The sequence below is a fragment of the Oculina patagonica genome, chromosome 4 (genome assembly GCF_052425735.1).
Source record: "Oculina patagonica isolate OP01 chromosome 4, crgOcupat, whole genome shotgun sequence".
NCBI lineage: Eukaryota > Metazoa > Cnidaria > Anthozoa > Scleractinia > Oculinidae > Oculina > Oculina patagonica.
Window position 1 is genome coordinate 62,183,453 of NC_135761.1, and position 23,522 is coordinate 62,206,974.

Here is a 23,522-nt window from a genome sequence, read left to right on the forward strand (position 1 = left end):
TGGTAGTGTTGCATAATGAGTTACTACAACAACAACAACAACAACAACAACAACAATCTTTTATTTCGTGCCCAGAAGAGTTACAACAAATAAATACATGGAAGAGGAAACATTTACAATATAAAAAGAGCACAGCCACTTAGAAATAGCTAAGGCTAATCGAGCTAAGTGGCTGGGCCAAGCGGAAAAAAAATAGCATTAAAGATAATTTTGCTTAGTTTTTACTTACGAGTAACTCTTGCTGTAGTCGAACTCTAGTACTCTGATTTCCCAGGCCAAACCCCCTGGCATTTGAATTTTCTTAAAAAAATCAATAAATAAAAAACACTAAAAAAAACTCCGAGACAATACACAGGCAAAAATGTTAAAAGTATTGAACATAGCTTTTCTAAGACTGTTCAGTTTGAATGTAGCATTTTAGCAAACCACAAGACATACCTTCAGCAAATCGAAAGAAAACGTGGAAGGTTCTTTATCATAAACACGTCAAGGAGAATCTCATAGTCTGAAGAGCCGAACCTTGTGAACTTTGAAGACCCAGTCATCCAGTGTAATGCAGGACTGATTATTTAAACTATTAAATGTATGAAAATGACACTCCTGTTGTGTTTACATAAGCTTTGCTTGCTATGAAAAAGCTTACTTTTACCATAATATGTTTATTTTAAAAACAATGCATACTCTGAGGACTGCGTTTCTGTACGGACCGAAAAAAGTTAAGACATCTTTTGGCTCAAAGGTTAATCCGTCCGAACATTTTCGTCGTTAATGTACCTTGCTTTGACACAGTTTATCTATCGTTTCTTTATAGGCAAAACACTCTTATAGGGAGTTGAAACTAAACAACAACTATTTACACCTTATACTGATCTCCACAATAAGGAAAATGATTCTATTGTTAAACAAATCTTTTTTATGTCACTGATCTTCATAACACCAACAAAAATAGTTTTTACTCTAATGCCATGAGGATGTTTGAATATTATAAATTTGCCTGATTTTGACCCTACTCTCTTAACTGATGTTAAGATTAAACACTATGTAAGTCTTGTGCAACAAAAGTATATTTCACACTGGTAACACACTATTCAAAACTATAAGAAATTAAAATTCTATAACACTTTTAAGGACGAATATACGCCTTCCTGCAATTTGGATCTTACAAGAAAACTAAATAACCTGAAAGAATCAGTAAAACTTAGAATAGGTAATCATAAATTATTGATCGAAACTGGTAGATATGATCAAATCCCAAGGGATAATAGACTCTGCCCTACGTGTGAATCAAACAAAATTGAAGACGAAGTTCATTTACTTTTCCATTGTACTAAATGCTGTAGTTTTAGAGATGAATTTTACAAAAAAATAGAGAATCAAATACCAAACATAACACAATTACCTCCTATGCAAGCCACCAAAAAATTAATGAATTTTGATAATTATTATTTAAATACTCAACTCATGAAGTTCATTGTGAGATGCTTATCTTTACGAAATAATCTTCTATCGAATGAAAGTAATGTAACACATACATAATTTCTTTTTTCCTTCTTATTACATGATTATTATTGTTATAAGTTTCGCTTAAGTTTAGTTGTACGCTTTTGCAATACTGCATTTATTTAAAGTCATGCAAATAAAGCTTGTTGTTGTTGTTGAATAGAGCGGTTTTCACTTGAGTGTCGAAAGTACTTTGCGTTTGCTTTGGTTTTGCGTTCACTACGCTTAGTGATTGGTTTAAAAATTTCGCGCCACTTTCTCGGCCAATCAGGAGTAAAACCAAAATTAATCGCGACTCGCTCGCGCACGTTTTCCCGCGCTTCGTGCCAGCTACATGTATTTGCTTCGAGTTTTGATTGGTTCACTGGATTGTTTGTGTCGTTTGTGATACGACACTCAATTGAAAACTGCTCTAGGAGGGGGAAATAAATTACACCTGAGCTCATTAATTGCTTTATTCAGTTATTTTTTATTTACTGCTGCTTTCCCCTGTTGGTAAACAACATAAACAACAAAGCCAGCCCGCGGTATGCAAACCCCATGGCAAACAACACTCCCACGCATGTGCCGTAGTTATCCAGCGTGTATCCATTCCTGGTGGATAGCCGATGCACGTAGGGCGCTAAGACGTCTGGGTAACGGATAGCTTCCTTCTCGAACAACGCCTCTAGATACCAGCGGCAGTAAGACAGATTGTACATCAACCGCCCAAAAAATTTGTAGCCGTTCATTTTACACAGTGTAGGAGAACTACCTGAAAACCATAAAGATATAGAAGCCTGAGTAAAACGATATTTCTTTTTGCGCGCTTTTTTCCCGCTTAAAGAGACGCCTACGATTCGACGCAAAAAATTCCACACTGATGACGTAGCTCTAAAAAGATTCTTTTACTGTTTCTGATTGGTTGCTGCTCGGTTTTGAATTTTCGCGCGTAAGACACGACCAAACAGAGATTTTACATGGATCGCTGTAAGCAGGGCCTCACTTTTGCCTACTTTATAGTTGATAGCTCAGTTGGCAGAGCACTTGACTGCTGTGCGGGAGGTCGAGGGATCGAACCCAGACCGGACCAACACTCAGGTTCTCAAAATAACTGTAATAGCATCTGCATTCTAGTCTTCTCGGAAAAGAACAATAAATCGTAGGTCGCCGTCGCCTGTATCCTTAGTCTCATAGCAGGGAACGTTAAAGAACCCACATTGCATAGAGTAGGGCACGAAGCTCCCGGTCAGTTGTGGTCTGGCCTTTGTGTGTAGTAGAGCATAGTACGTGTACAGCGCATTTGGACATATACATATGAGAAATACACTATATAAATCCATTGTCATTATCATTAAACAAGAAAACATGAGCGCGAAAATAACTCGGTAAAAACGCCGTTTGTGAGTTCTTGGGGTGATTCGTATTGCCCCACCCCTTCCCTCCCTACACATTTGTTATTGCACACTTGATCTTTGCTTACCTGACACAAGAGAACAGATCAGTGCAAAAGTGACGGAAGCCATTTGTGAGTTCTTGGGACTGAAGATGGCGGATATACAGTATCCAACTCCAGTGCAGGCAAACTGAGCTCCGAGTGTGGCGTAATAATGATATCGAAAATAACCTGAAAAGGATTCCGTGAAAAACGTACAAAAAGCCTGTTAAGTATGTAAATGTAAGGGTTACTTAAAGGAAACGTGCGGATGTATAATCTATTCATTAAACATAGTCCGAGGAGAATAATTTTTCAGAAAATAAAATAACAAAAATTGGAAATAAAATGACAACATTTAAAACATCGAAAACAAAAAAAGACAGTTTGTATGGAATGGTAGGAAAGCCATAAAGTTACAGCGTAAGGATTTGAACCACAAGCCCGCCATTTTTCCACCCTGTAACTGAAAGCTCTTGAAGTTGGTTGAATTGCTTATCACCGCCGATTCGAATGGTTTAGCTTTTCACATACTCGTTCCAGCTTCTTTAATGTTTTTGCAATGGGCTATTCGTCCTCACCTCTCGGCGCAACCAGTGGGTACAGCAGGCTCAGGTACACGATGGGAGTGATAAGGATTATGGGAATCTGGGCGACGTTGACAGCCACGAAATAGCTGACTCTGTTGATGCCAGAGGCTGCTTCCCTGAAATGGTTAATTAATAGTATTACATGAGTTTTTAAATGAGACAGTCCATTCCTATTGTAATTCACGATCAATTGACAAGTAGCTGCACGCTTTTGATATAACCGTCCCAATATTAAAACTAAAACAAAATGGTTGTTCAAGAAAACGAAACAGGAAAGGGAAACTGCAAGATAATCAATTCTACGAATAAAAGGAGTACAAATAGGCTTCTTTCGATATATTAAAATTCAGCTTCGTAGTGAGGCCCAGAGGACACAAAGAAAAGAAATGAATAAACATGCTTAAAAAAACCTTTTGTTTGTGTCCTCTAGGCCTCGCTTCCAAGCTGAATTTCAATATATCGAAAGGAGCCTATTGAAAAGTATCTCGAGGTGACTGTGTGAACGGTATGTATTTTGGCGGACGAACTAACGGCAGACCGACCGGCCAACCAACCGACCGACCGACTGGACAGACAGGAGAATAGGCCTTATTTACGATAGCCGCTAGTTTGTAAACTAAACTTGAACAGGTTTTCTAATATTTCTGACAATTTTTCGTACCTTTGCTATGCTATCCAAAATGATATTAATATCTTGTAAGCTGGTTTTCAAACGTGATTTTGGCACAAATACTTGACTATTGAGAAGAGCTGATTTTCCAAGCTCCTGTTAACAAAAGCAAGAGCCCTCACTTACCGCCAAAACGTGGTTCTGCTGCTACCAAAACATCTCAGAGATGATAACATGGCGGTCAAACCAATTGCTAGAGAACTCAATGTGACCAGAGTGAAAAACTCGTCAAGTGGAGCCTGCGGACAAAAAAAAAAAAAACACAATCAAAATGGTATTCGGAGATTCCGTAAACAAGTCTGTGGGACTAGAGGAGGCAAAGTCACGGACAGTGCATATGTCATCCTCGGAGACCCAGGGGCAGTTAGTGGGGGCGACGGGTAGCTTATCGGGACGACAGGATTTTCGGGCGAAAGTTTACAACAAGAGCGTAAACTTTCGCCCAAAAATCCCGTCGTCCCGATAAGCTACCCGTCGCCCCCACTAACTGCCCCTGGGTCTCCGAGAATGTGCATGTGTCACTATAAAGCAGAAGCTCTTGTCGCTTTATCTTTTTTTTTACCTTGAGTGACTGCTTGTTAATTATTATTGGACTTAGTTTTCGCATGACAGTCAAATTATCAAGGGCAAGTTTTTTGTAATCTGCCGAAGTTAAGGCTAAGAGGATATCACAAACCTAAGGTCTTGACAATTTCGCTATCACGCAAATAATTGTTCAACTGATACGTTCAAAGCCTTGACCCAAATTTGCAGTTTCTTCCTCACGGAATGTGGAATTTCTTTACCGTTGTTTTTAATACACACGCTATTATCACTCTCTATTATATGTAGAAACGACTCAGTTGTGCTTACTTATTGTCTGTAAATATGACATCTCATTTCCAAACCAGCGTGAATGAGGAGTATACTCTCAGCCAATGAGAAATTCGACTGTATGCAATATGTATAATAATGTAATAAGGTACCCAGGGTACGCTTTCTCCGCCTTACATCGTATCCTTTAACACATATCGAAGGTTTTCCCGTATTAATGCTACTCTTGGGCAGGAAAAAAATCGTCAAAATTGGCAAAATTTATAAATTCGATAGTTTGAGCAGTTGGCACACTGTCACAAGCAGACCAATAATTTCTTGTGTTAAATATATCGCCCTGTAAAGCTAGCAGTATATAAAGAAGTTTGAATTGCAGAAAGAAACTTCTTGTATAACCAGCACACACAGAATCTCTTCAGCCAGTACCACAAAGCATGACAACGGTTTACGTAGCAGACGCATATTTACGCTCCATTTATTGAACTTTTTATAAATATAGGTTAACTAACCTGTTTTCTAAGGGCCCCCAGGGTACCCCCGGCTAGTAACACCAGGAACTGATCCAGAAGAAGAGAACGGGAAAGACGCAACTGAAGACGAATTTCACGACGAAGGAAAGTGAAGAATTGGATAAAAAAATTAGGCATCGCCCTGTTTTGCTGGCCTGAGAAAACAAAAATTGAAACAGTAGCTTTAAAATATCACAAGTAACGCTCGTCTAGCCTCTGTAGTTATAGAGAGATTAAGCTTGACGTTATATGGCAAACGGCAAACGCAAGCTTGCTTTTCATTTGCTACCTTTTTATCGAATTCTTAAATGAATCCCTCATAAATAAGGGAAAAAAATTTCACATTCACAACAAACAAAAAACTACTCATTTCCGCGTACGAATGCCAAACGGTAGACGGCAGAAGTTGCGTTTTTGCCGTTCGCAGGAAAAATAAACGTCACGCTTAACCTCTCTAAAATCCAGGCACCCAGTACGGTATTCTTCTAGATTTTTTTCCATTTGATGATAAACATCTGATACTTATCAAAATGATTCAAGAATGAAATTACATTTTCACCTATATGATTCACTTCTAGGTTCAGCAAGTACAATTATCACGATACGGTCATATCCAACCTTGATTCGAGTTTACCAAAATCGCTGGATATAAAGACTTAGGGCGCATCTATACAACGTTAGTCTCAATCTGCAGTAAAATACTTACAAATACCAGTGAGAATATGAGCTTTGTAAAGACCTTTGTGCATTGTTTCATTTTATGGCCCAGCATATTCATGTAGAGATGTGTTTCTTAAGTGGTCTTGGCGAACTCGAAAATGGACTTTGTATAGACTAAAGTGAATTACCAGGATTTCTTTACACTGTAAAAGATATGATATCTTTCACATGTTAAGATATCGATTTCGTCACGTTTGCTGACGAGTTTGCCATGTTTCAATGGTAAATGAGCCAAAGTGTATCGATAGTAAGTCGAAACATCTTCTGATCTTCCTCGGCAATCTTACCCAATCTTCGGTAATTTTCGGAAAATGTTCGGACACATTCGTATGACCTTCGGACAAATCTTAGAAAAATCGCTAAAGCCCTCGTTATTAGTAGGTTTATGTGCTCACTCGTGAGATATCGAGTTGAACGCGCAACCATGTATTTATCCTCTATGTAAATACCTTGGTTGTCTTGGATTACCATCAGTTGTTCCTCAGATCCATGAAACGAAACTCGCTCTAGTTCTACTGCTGAGTCAGCCTGCCCTAAAACTGGATTACTGAAATCTCCAGAAGCGCTCTCAGTTCTTCCAGCGCCCGCGTTATTTTCGTACTGCACCCACTGCTCAGGTAACGAGGTAATGTGTGATTGATTGCTCTCGCACATTCCACCAATCACATCCATGTAAAAATCTGCTGGGTTTACTTTCGCGGGCTTTTCAAAGCCAAGGTTGTCAAAGTAGTTTTCTGCTTCAGGCACTGTTCCTTGAAAGACGGTTTTTCCGCCCGGAGCAAGGAAGAGAACTTTGTGGAATTTACCTGCAAAATATTCAAGCACCCACGGGTTTAGTTCATTGCGTAACTTTCGGTAATCAAAATTAGCAATAGTGCCCAAATCTAGAGCAAAAAGAGGCAACGTGGCCGAGTGGTTTAGGGCGCTATGTTGTAATCTGGAGGTCTCGGGTTCAAACTCTCCACCCCACCACTAGTTGGATTTGTTTCTCGGCCGTTCCGAGCTTTGTATATAACCAACTGGTCTGCCTGCTGCAAGATGGGATTTTTAACTATAATATGTACATTTAAAATATTTGTTTCCTCTGTTTCAGTGGCATATAGCTAAATGCATGGGACATATAGCTAAATGCATGAGTACTATACATTTACATTTACATTGACAAAACCATTTGCACTTTTATTCCTTTTGTAGGGCTAACAAACACTCACTGAATATTTCGTATCTTGGCTGGTGAATGACGCAGACAATCGTCAATTTTCTTTCTTCAGCAACGGCCTTCAATGCATCAACAACCATCAAACTTGAAGTACTGTCTAGGCCACTACAAGGAAAAACGGCAATAAGCGAAACGCATGCTTATTACATTCTTAATTAATGTCCAGCTACAACCCCTACCCAAATCACTTACAGAGCTTAAAAACGAGAAACAAACCAAATAACAATTGACAATCATAAAGTTTGGTCGTGGAATAGATTCCCAAAACCGATTAGTAATAATGCAAATTTTGACAGCACGGATATCCAGATTTTATGGCGGTTTGAAAGTATGAAATTTTTAATGGCATTGTGAGCCATTTGAAACAGCTTTTCATCCGGGATTTTTGTGAGTACATACTAGCGTAATTTTTAAAGACTTTATACTGCCATAAAAAGTTACAATTAGACATCAAAAACCTCAAAATCGGCAATCTTGCTAATTTCATCACAACAATTGTTATCCAACAATGGGAGAAGTTGTTGATCATTTGCTTGTAATAACTTCCCAGTTCTAATTGCGCCCTCTGAGAAAGCATACACCCTGATGCTTCCCATTCCTCACAATTCGACACAATCATGTTTTACCTGGTAGGCTCATCAAGAAAGAGCAAAGTCGGATCAGTCACCAATTCCATGCCTATGTTAACTCGCTTCCTTTGTCCTCCAGAAATGCCTCTTGATTCCTTGTAACACAAAGAATAAAGGGTTAGAATTGGTCACTGGAGTTTCAAGGTTGGTTACGAGCAAAAGAGGAGGCAACAAATCCCGGGATTCATACTGATTCCTAACTGATTTTACTCTCTCACAGTCAAGTAGTCACAGTAAATTGATTCAATGTAGAAATATACCGTAGCATAGCTCCTTTTATGTGAGAGGTATCTTTGACTATTCATATGTCAAATAACTTGTACAATGCTCTTGGTCTAACATGTCTAACATGTAATACAAACATACATGCTTTATTGGCTCGTCCCCACGAGACTTCTCAGAGTCAATGTACATTACAAAGTTAAAAAAAAACGCAGAAAGCTAAAACACATGCACATAACAATAATAAAGTGAAAAGAAGACAAAGGTTGAATGAAATAAAATAAAACAGTCATTAAGAAGTTTTCGCCTGTGTAGGCGCTTGAAATCCGTCACGGATGGACTAAGTTGGAGTGCAGGCTGCAACTCATTCCACAGAGAGGTCGCTCTATATTGAAAAGTCCTTTGGCTGCTAGCAGTTTGGAAGAGTAGTATGTTCAAACGTTGAGCCATAATAAAGCAATAACAAGCTTCGCCTGTTGTAGATTGGTGGTTATCTGTAAAACACGAGGCGAACCTCAAGCCAAAGTGACTGCGATGTCAGTGGTTTGCAAGGCCGGCGGCTACAAGGCAAGCACTAGTTAGATGTAGTTTTAAGGTGACGGGTGACACATGCTAAGGTGACTGCGAAGGCTAGGGAACGTGAAGCACAAACTACGTCGATTAAAACACCTTTTTTTCAAGACACACAGTACACCATACCTCATCACCAATCTTTGTATCCTTGACGCCTTTCAGATCAAGTAGTTCCAAAACCTTTTAAAGGGAAGAATATAAGTTTTGTGAGTCTCGAACTTATGTTGTTGCATTTGTCTGTGGAAAAGGTAAATAAGAGCACTGGTCAACATTGTTTATCTTTATGATTTGCACTACGCAAATCTACGTAGAAACTGTAACTAGTCAAAGATAGGCAAATGAAAAATAGTTCCATGAGGTCGGGCATTAACATTTCAACAACCGGCCGCTCGGAGAGATTTTGTCAGTATCCCAGAAATGTTCCAGCGACGAAAGCAAAAACTCCTTTCGATTCATGTACTGTATGATTGGCAGTGTGAAGCAAATCACGGCAAACAGTCAAAATCTATTTGTCAAAGTGCAGTGTAGTGACAAAGCTATTGCATAACCCCAGTTTCCAAAGCATAGAGCGGCTAGTATTGCTTATCCCCGTGTATGGCCGGCCGGCTAGTCCATCGCATTTTTTGGATTGCCTCAGCCATTTCTCATTTCAAAGAACAACTCCTGGGGGAGGGGATAGATGTACTGTGAGAGTAAAGTCTCTTGCCCAAGAACACAGGAACGGGAAAAGGCTCGCCCAGACCTGGCGCAACGTAACGCACTTGTACTTACCATAGAGACAGCGCCTCCCACATTCCAGGACTAGAATTCAGGACGGGAAGATGTTAACAACTACATTAACACCATCAACACAAACTCCATATTTTACCTCGTTAACTTTAATTTTCTTTTCTGTCTCGGAAATAGTGGACGGGAGTCTGAGATTTGCTTGATAAATCAATACTTCTTTCACCGTTAACATTCTGTGCATTACATCTTCCTACAGAAAAAGAATTATGTCAGTGAAAAGTGGCGTCAAACACGTACAAGTTATTAACGGAAACCTCCACTTTTAAGATAAGTTGACGTTGAATTGTTTGAAGTAATCCCTAAATTCCAAACTTTACAGGACAAGGGAAAAATTACATTAAACAGTGACAAAAAATTGGAAAAGATTATGGCTTATAAATTTTCCGCGCGCCGCCATTTTGGATTTTATGACGAGTAATGGTTGCCCAATTGTTTCACAATATCGTAAGAGTGGAGGTTCCCTTTAATTTTATCGGAAATGTTAAAGATGAATTCCAGTCCGTACTGCGCAATCTCGGCTGCAATGTTTATGTGAGCCCACACGAAGGAATGTTTACAAGCAAAACTAAAAATTCCGCGACAAACTTACCTTTTTCTTCATAATTAACGCCAGATATCCTTGCAGAACAAATAATAAAGAGTAGAGAAACATTGACGCTATTTCAAACCGACGTTTCAGCTCATCGGAAATTCTTGAACGAAACGAACTGTAATGGCGGTCTAAAAAACTTCATGTATGCTGTCACCGAAGTGTAACGTTTCAACGAATTCAAAACAAAAACGAAAACAAACCCCGAGTCTGCGCAGTACGGACTTGAAATCAGCTTTAAGCATCCACAAAGCAAACAAACCTGCGGAACGAATCCAGTCAGGTTTCTATAAACACCCAAGTCTTTGACTTCTTTGTCGTTGATGAAAAGACGACCATCGCGTTTCTGAAAACAACAAGACAATATAACTACCCGGGTATAACTAGTAGTATTTCTCTACCGTACCAAATAAACATTAAAAGTCTCTGTAAACACTGAAAGAGCATAAAATACAATAAAATCTATTCAATAAGAGGCTTTACAATCGAAAAAAATAATACTGCTTTCTAGGAGCCAAATTTAAATCAAGGGCCATAAATTTATATTCGGCGTTAATATCGAAAGGATTTTTGCTTCTGATGTTTGGGGGCTCACTCCAGGCTGAGGTCCGCGGGGGGAGGGGGGAGGGGGGAGGGGGGCCTTTTTTTACGACAACAGCAACAACAACAACAACAACAACAATAACAACAACAGAAGCAATGTATTGCAGCGATTAAAACAATGTTTTAGCAACAGAAACTTGCAACACGTTTGTTTCAAGTTTTCAGTCCGTGTGAAAGGTGGGTATCAATTTAATGAAAACTTGCGTTGAGCTCTTACCCCGTAATATGCCTTTCCACTCAGCGTGTTTAGCAGGGTCGTTTTCCCGGATCCCGAGGGACCCATGACAGCAGTAACTTCCCCGGGAAGCAACTGACCCCTGACGCCCTGTAGAACCTCTTTCTTTGTCTGTTGAATAGAAATCCAGAAAAGAACCTCATCGTAAATCGTATGAGAAAACAACTTTCTCCCAACAATGTGTTCCTTGGGATTCCTCTATATGAGTATCTTAATTGGTACTTTATCTCAGTTTGTTGGTCAAACAATTGCTTAGGCTGGTTAATTCCGTATTTGCGGTCTTTTGTTTTCTTGTTTTACAGTGTACCTAGTTCCTGAACACTCCCTACTGCGCCCCTTTTGACGGTCAGAGAGGCTACAGTGTACCTTTGCCGCACGGAAGTTAAATAGCGATCCAGCCTGCATGAATTGAGAGGAACGCGCGGGGATGACCAGCGCGGGGATGAACGCGCGGGGATGACCAGCTTGTATAACAAACGATTGCAAGAGATCGCAGTTTTCATGTTTAAAGTGAAACATAGATTACTGCCTAGCAACGTAGTAGAGCTTTTTCCTAGATCACCCTCGAGCTATAGCTTAAGGAACTCAGATTTTTACGTACCCAGAGTAAGAACTGTCAAGTACGGGAAACATTCCCTTCGTTTCCTTGGGCCATTGATGTGGTCGAAATTAGACAATAGGGACAAAAACGAAACGTCCTTGCAGCGATTCAAGGCGAACATCAGGGGAAGGGAACTCAGTGGACTTGTCGGAGGAGACACATGCAAAGGGTGTCACCTTTGCAACTCTTGAGCCGAAACCACCCTATAAGTATTAAATATAGGTTCGATATTCCGTATTTTAAAGTAGTATCTTAATTGTAGGAATTAGATGTAAATACAAAGAGTATTGGAAAATGTAGCATAATTTAATGTAAATAGACCAGAATCGTTTTTGTACTTATATTATATTTTAGTTTAAACAGTGTCCCCGATTAGTAAGCTTAAGGCTAGCTAGAAGAATAGACACTTAAATAAAGTTCTTATTTAGGAATCAAGCCTGTCAACGATTCCCTAGCTGTGCTAATCACTTAATGCTCAACCCCAAATTAAAACCCATTACCAGGAGCCGCCATTACCTAACCCTATCAGTAAATTGATTGTCATCTTGAGATGGACAACAGACTCTGATAAAATTTTACCTTCATAAGAACAAGGCTGAGGTTTTCAAATCGAATGGTGATCGTCTGCGCCTTGGGCTTCGCTTCTTCTCGGTACCTTTCCACTTTGGTTAACCACGCGGCCATTTGCTTAAAATTTTCCTTAATTCTGGAAGTTGCATTTTGCTTTTCAAAACATCCTTGTATTACATAACGTTGAAAAAGAGAAATGAGTCGTTCTTCGTGGTTGAAACAGTACAGGAGCAACAGCATCACCAGGAGGATTGCTAAGATTAATAAGAGACCGGCCACGGCACTGACTGGAGCTGAAGAGCCCTTCTTGCATATAGAGAGAAACTGAAAAATAATAGGCACGCAATGCGTGTTAATACTTTTTTCCATGCGCACGGACTGATAACATTTCTTGTCACTAGCTATGGTTATAACTTATACTTAAAGGCAAATAAAAGAATAGTTTACCGGGCATTCCTGCGGTTCAACAGTTCCATTCCGACAGAAATGTCCCTTAGGACACGTGATCTTGACAGTGACTTTTGGACAATAGTTCTTTTCTGGACAGGGGACTGGGCGCTTGGCCCCAGGACATATATACTTCGCAGGCAATTTGGAATCATACACAGGAATGGACTGGGAAGGACTGCAACATTTTCCACTTTCACGGCATATTCTTGGCGAGTTTTTCTATAAGATATAGACAAGGTTCAAATGTAAGTAAAATAAGAGAAAAGCGATGGAAAGCATGACAATTTTAGTTTCATTAGAAAATCAATGTTTTTATAGTCATATACTCGTTATTTAGCTCTTCAAAAAGAATTGTAGGACTCTGGGCCATTCACAGAACCTGCATTCCAGCACCGGGGATGCAGGGACGGGGCAGTGGTGACAGCGCTTGCTTCCAAAAAATGTGCCCCGGGTTCAAATTTTGGACCTAGTGTTATATGTTGGACGAGTTCGTTGTGGGTTCTCGACCTTGCTCGGGGAGTGAGGGAAGGGGTCTCAGGGTTCTCGGTCCCCCCCCCCTTTACAAGCAAAATAAAACACTTTCCCCCTATATTTAAAAGTCACTTTAATGCAAAATTGCCAACTCTATGCCCTTTCAAGCACAATCAATTTTTGTAACCTTGCGACCTTCCATTGTTCCGTTTCACAAGTTCCGCCATCTATTTGTAATATTGGCTAATAACCTTCATGTACATTCTACAAGGCGACACAATTCCGTAGGACCAAAAGAAATAGGTCCTATATGCAAGGGGCGTCCCTGCTGGAATATTCTTAGCAATGCCCCTGAGACCTCCTCCGCCATGAGAAGACTGTAACATAAAGACATGGTGAAGACTTACTGTAGCGTTGATCAGCTTATCCTTGACACAGTATGCTCCCATGGGACATGGTATGATGCAGACTTGGTCCTGGGCGCAATAGAACCCTGCAAACAGTCAAAACGTCAACATTGTGAGCCCTTGTTAAATGGAGTGGAAAACTTCGAAAGACTGATTTGCTTGCGTCCGTAACCTTGCGTTCACTTGTATGTGAATTTTATCCCAATCAAAGTCAGGCGAACGCAACTTGTCGATGCAAGCTGGGACAAGTTACGCCCACAAAAAATGAAAACTTGCGACTTCTTTTGGCCTGAGCTTTACATTCGGTCACCTTTGATTCAAGACTCAAACCTGCTTAAGGCATTATTATTTAAAGTAACAGTTCTAAAAGATACTTCTATCCAATCTATCCTTCGCTTAATAGACTTTTTACATTCTGGTAGGTGCGTGAGCTGCGGTTAAAGTGAGAGAAAGAAAATAAATATTCAATAGATCATGATGGCAAGCGAACGTGTCGTACTTTTAACCCTTATTGTGCCAAACTCGGATTTTTCCGGGATTTGGAGGAATAGTCATTCAACCACTTGTGACGTCATCATTTGCACGTCAGCAGATTCTTGTGATATGCAACTAACACAGGTGGGATAGATCTGTCCACAGGATTTTCCATTTTGAATATTGTTTGCATTCCGATAGAGCTAATCGAAGAAAAATAAAGTGATCAGTTTTTGGTGTAAAATTGGTGCTTAAACAGGCCAAAATACCCGTACTGTTCCGCAAAAATGTCCAAATTTTGGCATATGCGCATGCGCCAAAGTAAAATATTGTACATTTTTACATGAAATGTTCATCATTATCTTGATGCTGTGCGAGAAAGTGCATTTCTAGCAAAGTTTAGAGAAATTTAGCACCACAGCGCCCAAAAATTAAATTTACCGGTTAAAAAACGTGGTTTCTCTTTAGTAATTTCAGAACTTTTAGGGTTAAGAAAGACAGGTGACGGTCACGATGGCGAGTATCAGTCATGCCCGCTAGATCACTTTCGCCAGCTGCAAGGTTTCTCGTTATTTTCGCTAATCTCTCTCAACGGGATGCTATATTCTAACGAATTCTAACTCTTAGCGGAGTTCTATTCTTTACCCTGCCCAATCTCAACAGTTGGGATTTTTAACCTTGTTATGTTCATTTAAATATTTGTTTCCACTGTTTCAGTGGCATGCCTGTAAACTAGCTATCTCGAGATATGAAGAGATATGAAGCTAAGTGCATGACCACTATAAACAACATTTACATTTACATACAACGTGGTATAAATTGTCATCAGGAGCCTCTTTACTGTCCCGCTATGTACATCGACTAGGTTAAGAATCATGCAGAATAGTTCCTATCAAGTATCGATCAAATAAACAGGCGGCGAACAGCCTTACCATCTGGACACGGTTCAACCTTTCTGGTAAATTTGTTGAAGAAAAATCCCGCCTCACACGCTGATGAATTCTGTGGTTTCATACAAAATGGTTTCCTCCAACGTTCCTGGCCAAGACTTTGTTGCGGCATCGGAGGAGGTGCGGTAACCGAGGCGTTACACGGTTCAGTGATTGGGTGTGGGCAGCAGGAATGAAGGTACTTTGTGGGGCAGGAGGATGCGAGGGGTTTGTCGAAAACATCTGCAAGGCAAACAATAGATCAGGGGCAATAGATATTGTTGTACATACCTTATTGTTACTAATTTTCGCGGGACTTAATTTTCGCGATTTTCCAAAAATCGCGAAATTAAAGACCCGCGAAAAATTATTTCAAACGTTGTATTTTTTATGATAATTACGTATTTTTGGCCAAATCGCGAAAATTACGTCCCGCGAAATATGCCCGTTCTATTTTCGCGAAATTAAGTTCCCGCGAAAATAAGTAACAATAAGGTAGCTTAGATTCGTTATAGACAGTTCATTGATGTAATGTATATGAAATGATTCATTTATCACTCTCAGACAGTTCATTGCTAATACATGATATACCAAGTGATTGACACTTCGTTACTCCTACATGATGTAGAGTGTGATCGACCTCGTGTTCGGAAGCCATGATTAAACAAGAAAATTTTGCTATTTGTTCTCGCTTTCTGTTAATTCAGTTGAGCTTCTCGTTCACTTCAGAAGAACACAACTCAAGCAGATATTTAATTAATTGTCGCATCTCTTTCTTGTAAGAATCTTTTACATAAAAACTCCTGACCTAACTATAAAGAACATGCTAAGATCATACCCGTTTTTCTCCAGCCGTGTTTGCATAGAGCCCGAAATACAGTCCCCCATTATACCGTTCTTTTTTTAGAATAACTCACTTTAATTTCAGGAAAAATTTGCTCTTGCAAAAAGTATTGCATGCGTGGGCAAACAGGAAAAGGATTTTGAGTAAATGAATTGAAAACCACACGGCATGGTTTTCCGCAATCTTCTTATGGTAGACACCGGAGGATTGCGTGTAGATCAAGCTATACTTTATTGTTACTTATTTTCGCGGGACTTAATTTTCGCGAAAAATAACGACGCGAACTTTAATGCCCTTTTACATAATTCGTTATAATTAATCAACGTTATGGTAAGTTTACCACATAATGTTCTTGTTACAGTCGTCAAACTTGCTCTACTGAATGTTACAAGAGAACATGTCAAACTGTGTTAAGCTACGTTTTGTTATGTGGTTTTGTTCAGTGCCATTGGAAACTATTTTCGTAGACATTTAAAATCAGTTGAGACTTACTGTTTGTTAATGTAGACTAGTATTTTGACACAGTTTTCGAGAAATTAATTAAATGTATTCTTTTGGCCAAATCGCGAAATTTAAGTCCCGCAAAATATGCCTGTTATATTTTCGCCAAATTAAGTTCCCGCGAAAATTAGTAACAATTAAGGTAAATGGTTTGCGCTGTGTCACAGACAGCCCATCTTGAAAAAAATGGCTCAATTTTTCATGACCTTTTAAAATTATTTTGAGGTTGGTACTCCGTCTTAATCGTCCTCAGTCGTGAGAAAATCCTTGTTTATTTTTGGCTTATCATTTTTTTTTTATTTCTACCTTAAAAACTATTATTGAATTTGAGCACAATTTTGTACTTCAGACAAGGCAGACAAATGACTTGCAAAATTTCGTGGACATCGTGTGATAGTTATATGGCATCATCAATTGATTAATTCCAGCCAAGGTACGTTAAATATTGTGCAGGACAGACAAGAACACAAACTATAAAACTGAAATTCAAATTCAATCATACAAAAAGCACCTGGCTTACATGTATTCAAATATCAAACGAATTTTAATATCATGCATTAATTATCGGCGTATTGTTGCAAAAAGTCGATCCCGTCTCGTCCTTTATATAAAATAAAAATCCAATTCTATCTTTTTCTATTTCTTAAATACAAATTTAGAAGAATCACTGTTCCAATTTTGATGTCGGTAGCCGACGCGAGACAGTTATTGTTGCTTTATATTTAGCGTGCGAACCGTTTAAAATTTATTTTAGATGCAGCTAACTATACAGGACTATGAGTAAACATATAAAGTTGTACCGCACGATACAAGAAACAAAGTAAGCAATACGAGAAAACATACCTCCGCATTTTTCGCAAATGGCAACGTGCAAAATAAAAACGAGCATGAACCACGCTGTTAACATGCTTGTTCGAAGTCTTTGTTCTTTGACCATGATTTTTTTGTCCTGTGCCGACGGCGTCCAAGTTTTTCATGAAATAGACTGTCCAGTTGAAAGCTGTATCACATGTGGCAGAGTGCTACTTGCACTTCCTCAAGACGTTCAATATATAAAGCCTTCTAGGTAGTGGCCTGAAGCCGCAAACAGGATGTAATAATTACGTGTACGTGAGTTCCGAGATCAGAAATGCGTCAGAGGAAACACCAAGTGAGATGTATTTTCATTTTTGTCTCGTGTTTCGTCGCGGTCACGTCGTGAACGACGTGACCGTGACGTAACACGAGATTATCCGAGTAGACTTGGAAGCTCACAATAGTGCTTTGTGTAAGACCTCTCGTAAGGTAACGAAGTGATAAAGAAGCAAGGAAACAAGGTAAGAAATAGCCATATTTACATAGATACATTTTGCTGATAAGATGCATCGGGATGCTGTTCTTCGTATTGCGCGTTTTCTCTTGTCGAGTTTTAAAAGTGCTTATTTACACGTGTGAGACATATAGTGTAAATGTTTGCATTATGAGGTATGTGTATAATGTAATATATTACATGAAGTACTATCTTTAGTGATACCGCCAAATCTGATAAGGAGATTTTATCTCACATATGTTGCTTAAATAGGTAGTTTTTTTACATGGAAAATGAATTTATCTTTACGGTAGGTTTGTGTTTTGATATTATATTTGCGGTGGGTATTGTTAAAGTATGAATTAGAAGATAAAGCTGTTGTCAAATTTCTGTTTGCGTTACAAGAAAACCATTTTGGCGCGTGTTAGGGTCGAGAGTTGTTGACGTCAGAGCAGTTTTCAGATATGTCAAATAATGTGTCAAAAGGAGAATATTAAGTAAAGTTATCACGCAAACAGAAATATTGATGTGGTATCTCATCTTCGGCTTTGTTCTTAAACGGGATTGCTCCTTACAGAATCATACAGAACTGTAGGTATGTCGACAATATGTCAGAAAAAAAAACTTTTTTTGTCGTTTCAATCTTTGATTAGATTCGGATTTCAAAGATGTAATAGACCGTAATAGTCGAACCAGCCGGATGTGTGCCTTTACTAGCTGGTGCAAGTTGAAATTTGCGCTGATTAAACTAGTTAAAAAACAACTTGTAGATCCCTTGGACATTTTTTTCCTTGCGTGTGTTCAATTCGAGTATTACACTAAACCATTTTGGAAAACAGTTCAAAATTCTCTGAATTCCCCCATTCACTAAGACACATGCTAAAGGTCAACTCGTCGCAGTAATAAAGACACAAACAAGAAGCCCTGTGGCTTTATAGACGTGCCTAGTAGCGTTATTTCCTTTTTTGCGTGACAACCGATATACGAATACGATACTTTGCCGCCAGTAAGGTCAAAGGCTGCTTGTTTATTTACACCGCTTTGATGTCTGTTTCCTTTCTTACACTAAACCGCATAAAATATAACTTGTCTCTTTAACTTTTATCTTGTACAAGCCCTTTCTAATTGTCTGGTTCTATTTTGCTCTGTGGTCTAAGAGAGGATTTCTTCTTGAGTTATTAAAATGGTTCATACAAAATGAAAAAATGCGTATTACGCTAAGGTAAACAAAATTCCTGTTCCCGATATCATCTAAGCAAATGTCTGTTTTCTTTCTAATACTAAAAACTCGTAAAATATAACTTGTCTCTTTCGTTTATATCTTGTACTAGTCATTTCTTATTGCCCGGTTCTATTTTGTTTTGTTGTCTAAATGAGGATTCATTATCGAGTTAGACCCATGCAAAGTGCGTATTACGTATGTAGTTAAAATCCCTCTTCGCCATCATTCCTGCCTTATCTGAGCAATTAATGTCAAGTGGCAGATGACGTAGAAAGAAAAACCAGATCCGTCCCATATCCCTTCCCCCATCCAGGCAATTTCAAGGGGCTGATAAAAGATGACCCATTTTAACCTAATCAGAATGCGTCTGCCTCCTTCACAGGCTTTTCCAAGGCCGCGCGGATTTTGGAGAGTTTTGGAGAGAGGCAGGGATTTTGAGCGAGCGCGAAGCGAGAGCGGTGGGTGATCGGTGATGGGAAGGGGGAAAATATAGAAGTTTTATATTTTCTTCATTCTGGAATAATGCATATAGGTTTTGGAAATTTAGTTATGATAAAAAATTTTCTCTATTTTATAAAATGTTATTTATGTGTGGTGTATTGAAAAAATTCCTGGTCCTATGGCCTATTGTTAATTTCGGTGAAAACATGACGGTGAATAACAGGGATTAGTCTAATTTCAAGAGGTGAATATAAGAATGCGACATTCTGATTGGTCAAGAAGCTCTGGTTTATGACGTTATATTCACCTCGCTTGGAGGTGAATATAACATTTCAGGGCTTGGTTACTAAGCCCGCCAACTTTGCCATCCAGGCAAGTAAACATGGCGGCATTTGATGAATGAAATTTTCGTTCATTCGAAAGATATCACATCAAGTCCAGGGTATACAAAACAGTTGGAATTTTAAAAATTGGCTACCAAAGCTTTTGAACCGAAAATATTTTCAAGAGATGGTTCTCAAGGCATTAGAATTGGTGCTAAGGACGATGGTTTTGGAGATCGCACGGGCCACAAGAAACTCATTGGCAGATTTAATAACTGACCAAAAATGACTCAGTTCTCTTCAGATCAGAGATACTCAACTTCTTTCAAGAAGATTTACACAATTGCTCAGAAGTCGCCAACGATTAAAGAAAGGTACTAGATATCTGTCTTTTTTCGTTTTATTGCTTAAACTTAAGTGTAAATTCTGATTTACAATCGATGAATTAAACTTGTTCAGCTTGTTTACAAGTATTCAAGCGAGAACTTGTGTTTGTTAATTCCGTGTTTTTAGTTTTTTATTTTATAGTTCTTGATATTCTCCTCTGAAAATTAGACTAAAACAATTATTCGCCTCAGGCTCAGTGAATCACGGCGAATATTCCCCTCGACTTCGTCTCGGGGAATATTCGCCGTGATTCCCTTCGCCTTCGGCGAATAATTGTTAAATGTTATGATTGTACTTCGTTTTCACAACTTAGAAATAGATTACGTGCAGTTGGTCTTATTCCTTGTGATTGTGCTAGACTGCAAAACAGTCGTTTGTTCTCTTAAGTCGTTGAAAGGCGCAATGCGCCGAACGTTGTGAGCCTGCGAGGCGAGAAAAAACTTTTAGCGTCTCTCCCCAGTCCCACTCACAGTTTTACATTGGCGCCAGACCTCTCGCTGTCGTACTAAGATATTATACAGGCCCGTAACCAGGATTTTTCATGGGGGGTGCGTATGAGCGACTGTGGCACGAAATCTTGAGCGCCGCAGGCGCGTTAATGTAGGGGGGAGGGGTCTGGGGGTATCCTCTCCCAGGAAATTTTGAAAAAATAGGCATTTCGTGCGTTTTGAAGACAGTTTGTTAGGAGAAAAGGCAGGTAAAAGTGAAGAAAACGACATTTTTAAATTCAAATCACCTTTTTCGAAACAGAACCTCAAAAACGTAGTTAACAATTTATTTAGCTAAAAATCACAGCAACACATAGAAGGAAAACAGGAAAAAGATAGCTCTCTTCATTTTAGTGTCAAAATGGTTATTACATAAATCAGCCAGAGTCGGTTTGTTGATCTTTTAGTACTGTCCTTGGGTGTTTCCGAGCCCAACAAGTACCCAGTCTCCTCTCTTTTGGCAGCGCCTAGGAATGGCACTTCGAATGGCACTTCGAATGGTTCGACTATGAAGGACATTAGGTAGAATGTATCGTTGAATTTAACCAATAATCACACAATGTGGTCTAAAATATACCACACGAATCTTCAAATGGTGGATCTTCAACCCAAAGGACCATATTGAATGTAAATAGTCGAAGTACAGAAATACCATTTCCCTTTATTTATTTATTTATTTATTTATTTATTTTAATATATATATTTTTTTCACAATGAGCGGACTTCCAAGGCTCGTGGGGGGGTGCGAACGCACCCATCGCATCCCCTCCCTACGGGCCTGTTATACAAAGACCGAGTGCGTTACATGTATGCGTTCGCAAATGATACGACTAGCTGCAGTCTATGATTGTGGTGGAAATGGAGACTGTTTTCGTTTTTCGAAGTGTTAGTCATCAGATATTTGACTCGGTAGCAAGTCATTTGCTGCCCTGAGCGCCGATGGCGAATAGGGAAGTAAGTAATTAAGTATGAAAGTAGCAAATCGTAGTGCGTTTTAGATAGTGCGTTTTGCAGTTGTTGAATACCTTAGAAATCATTGCGAAGATTTTGTTGAGTTTTTGGAAGGGCAGTCTTGGTTTGACTATTTGAGTAGAATGTGTAGAAAGGGCACATGGTGCGATGCTCGTATAGCACAGGCTGTTGCAAATGCTTGAGAATGAAATTTGAGAATTAATATTGTAGAATCCGGAGATGGTTTTTCTGAGCTTATATGATTGTTAGCAACGGGTGCTACTTTACTGATCTGAAACACGAGACAGCCCAACGGGCACTTTGATTTTTATTAAGAGCCTCCCACGCAGACTTTCTGTGGCTCGTCACGCAAGCGAATAATTGTGTAACGACTTCCGTTAAAATCGTCTGTTTATAGGGGAAAACAACAGGTTTTTTTATTATTTTTTTTTATAAAAATTTACATTTACAGATGATCTTTCTAAAACAAAAATAAGCAAATCGAACTCATTCATGGATACACAATAGCGGGCTTCCTGCAAAGTAGCTTTTTGCTATAAGGCAAAGTGCCTCTATTAAGCGGCCACCCTCCATTAAGCGGCCACTTTCCAAAGTGCCGATTTATTTGTCACTAAACTGCTGTATTTGATACCTCTATTCAACGAGCACCTCTATTAAGCGGCTGCGGCCACCTTTTCGCTGTCGCAAGTGTATTTATATGGTTTTCTACCTCCATTAAGCGGCCAGCAAATTATCTTTCCAAGCGAAATGGTTATCGTCCGTGAAATATCTTGAGCTATTTTTTTCACATACTAACCGTTGATACAAAAAAGCCTAAGAAACTTGTCAGCGATGTTTTACATATTTTTCTGTACATTACCAAGGCGAAGAAATACTGTACATTTCAGCTACGTACCCTCTGTGTTAGAGCTAGACACTGGCTAGAACTGGGCGTGTTTAAAACACGAAATGGCGAAATGGCGAAATGACGAAATGATACTGAAGATAAAAGCCAAAGTTATACGATATTATCGTTCTACTGGAATTTTCATATGTTGCCGAATTTATCCTTGTAGATAAGTTCCGAAAAATAAAAGAAACTGCAATCACAAATTCTCCGTCACGTAGACCCGTCACGAACATATGGGTAATTAAGATTCCAGTCTCTCCCTGTTAACAGGGCGCTGTTTGATATGCCTAGGACATTCTTGATCGAGATGTCGGCGTTTCGTTTAAACATCGGAAGAAAATGATTTGTTTATCTGGTATTTGCCACCGAGTCTCGGCTAAGAAGTAATGCTTTGAGCTCCAACATTCACAACAAATGGATTAACAAGACCGAACCTACTTCGCGATAAAGTTTATACACGATATCAATGGCAAACGTTCTTTGTACAGAAACGGAGTAACGTTCGATGTCTATATCAGTCCTTCGGTACAATGTAAGCACTGTAGTGCAGTGCAGATACTGATAGGCAACTTGGCAAGTACTAAATGAAAAAAATATCCTGGTTTGCTGCGACCTTTCAGCAATACGTTCAATTTGGCGTTGTGATATTAAAGTGACAAGTATTCATTATATTCCTGGGTAAGAAGATTGAAATGTTCCCTTGAAATAATTCAGTCTAGACATGTAAACAGAACTGCCTTGAAGTTCAAAGGGAAACCAAACTATATTATTTACGTGTATTTATCTTATCGTTTTGAAAATTCGTCATTTAGCCATTTCGGCATTTCGCCATTTCGCCATTTCGCCGTTTCGCCATTTCGTGTTTTAAACACACCCGCTAGGGCTATGCATGGGCTGGAAATGCACTTGATGTTTTGTTACAATGAATTTTGGGTTTATCTTCATATATGTTCACTTTTCAAAAGCATTTTGCTATAAAATCGCGTTTACTGCCATTCCTATCCAATTTATATTGTACCTCTATTAAGCGGCCACTTTTTAAAGTCCCAAAGGTGGCCGCTTAATAGAGGTCGGACTGTATTTCTGTTCTAATCTAGTTATTACAAAAGACTCAGCTTGCATTATGTAACCTCCTACGCAGACGTTTAAAACTTTTGGCTCGTCTCGCAATCTAAGGGGATGAAGATTGC

At 39.2% G+C, this 23,522-nt stretch overlaps 1 protein-coding gene across 1 annotated transcript; it reads right to left on the reverse strand.

Moving 5' to 3' along the window:
- Positions 1–42: 42 nt before the first annotated feature.
- LOC144650982 (uncharacterized) lies at positions 43–17,446 on the reverse strand. Its single transcript, XM_078510832.1, has 17 exons — positions 17,166–17,446; positions 14,981–15,220; positions 13,575–13,660; positions 12,694–12,915; positions 12,256–12,570; positions 11,058–11,186; positions 10,500–10,583; positions 9,728–9,838; positions 8,986–9,039; positions 8,062–8,159; positions 7,428–7,540; positions 6,666–7,022; positions 5,497–5,651; positions 4,301–4,413; positions 3,496–3,620; positions 2,963–3,106; positions 43–2,254 (listed from the first exon to the last, which is right to left on the reverse strand). The coding sequence occupies exons 1-17, from the start codon at positions 17,257–17,259 to the stop codon at positions 1,974–1,976; spliced, it is 2,721 nt and encodes a 906-aa protein (XP_078366958.1). The 5' UTR covers positions 17,260–17,446; the 3' UTR covers positions 43–1,973.
- Positions 17,447–23,522: the final 6,076 nt, after the last annotated feature.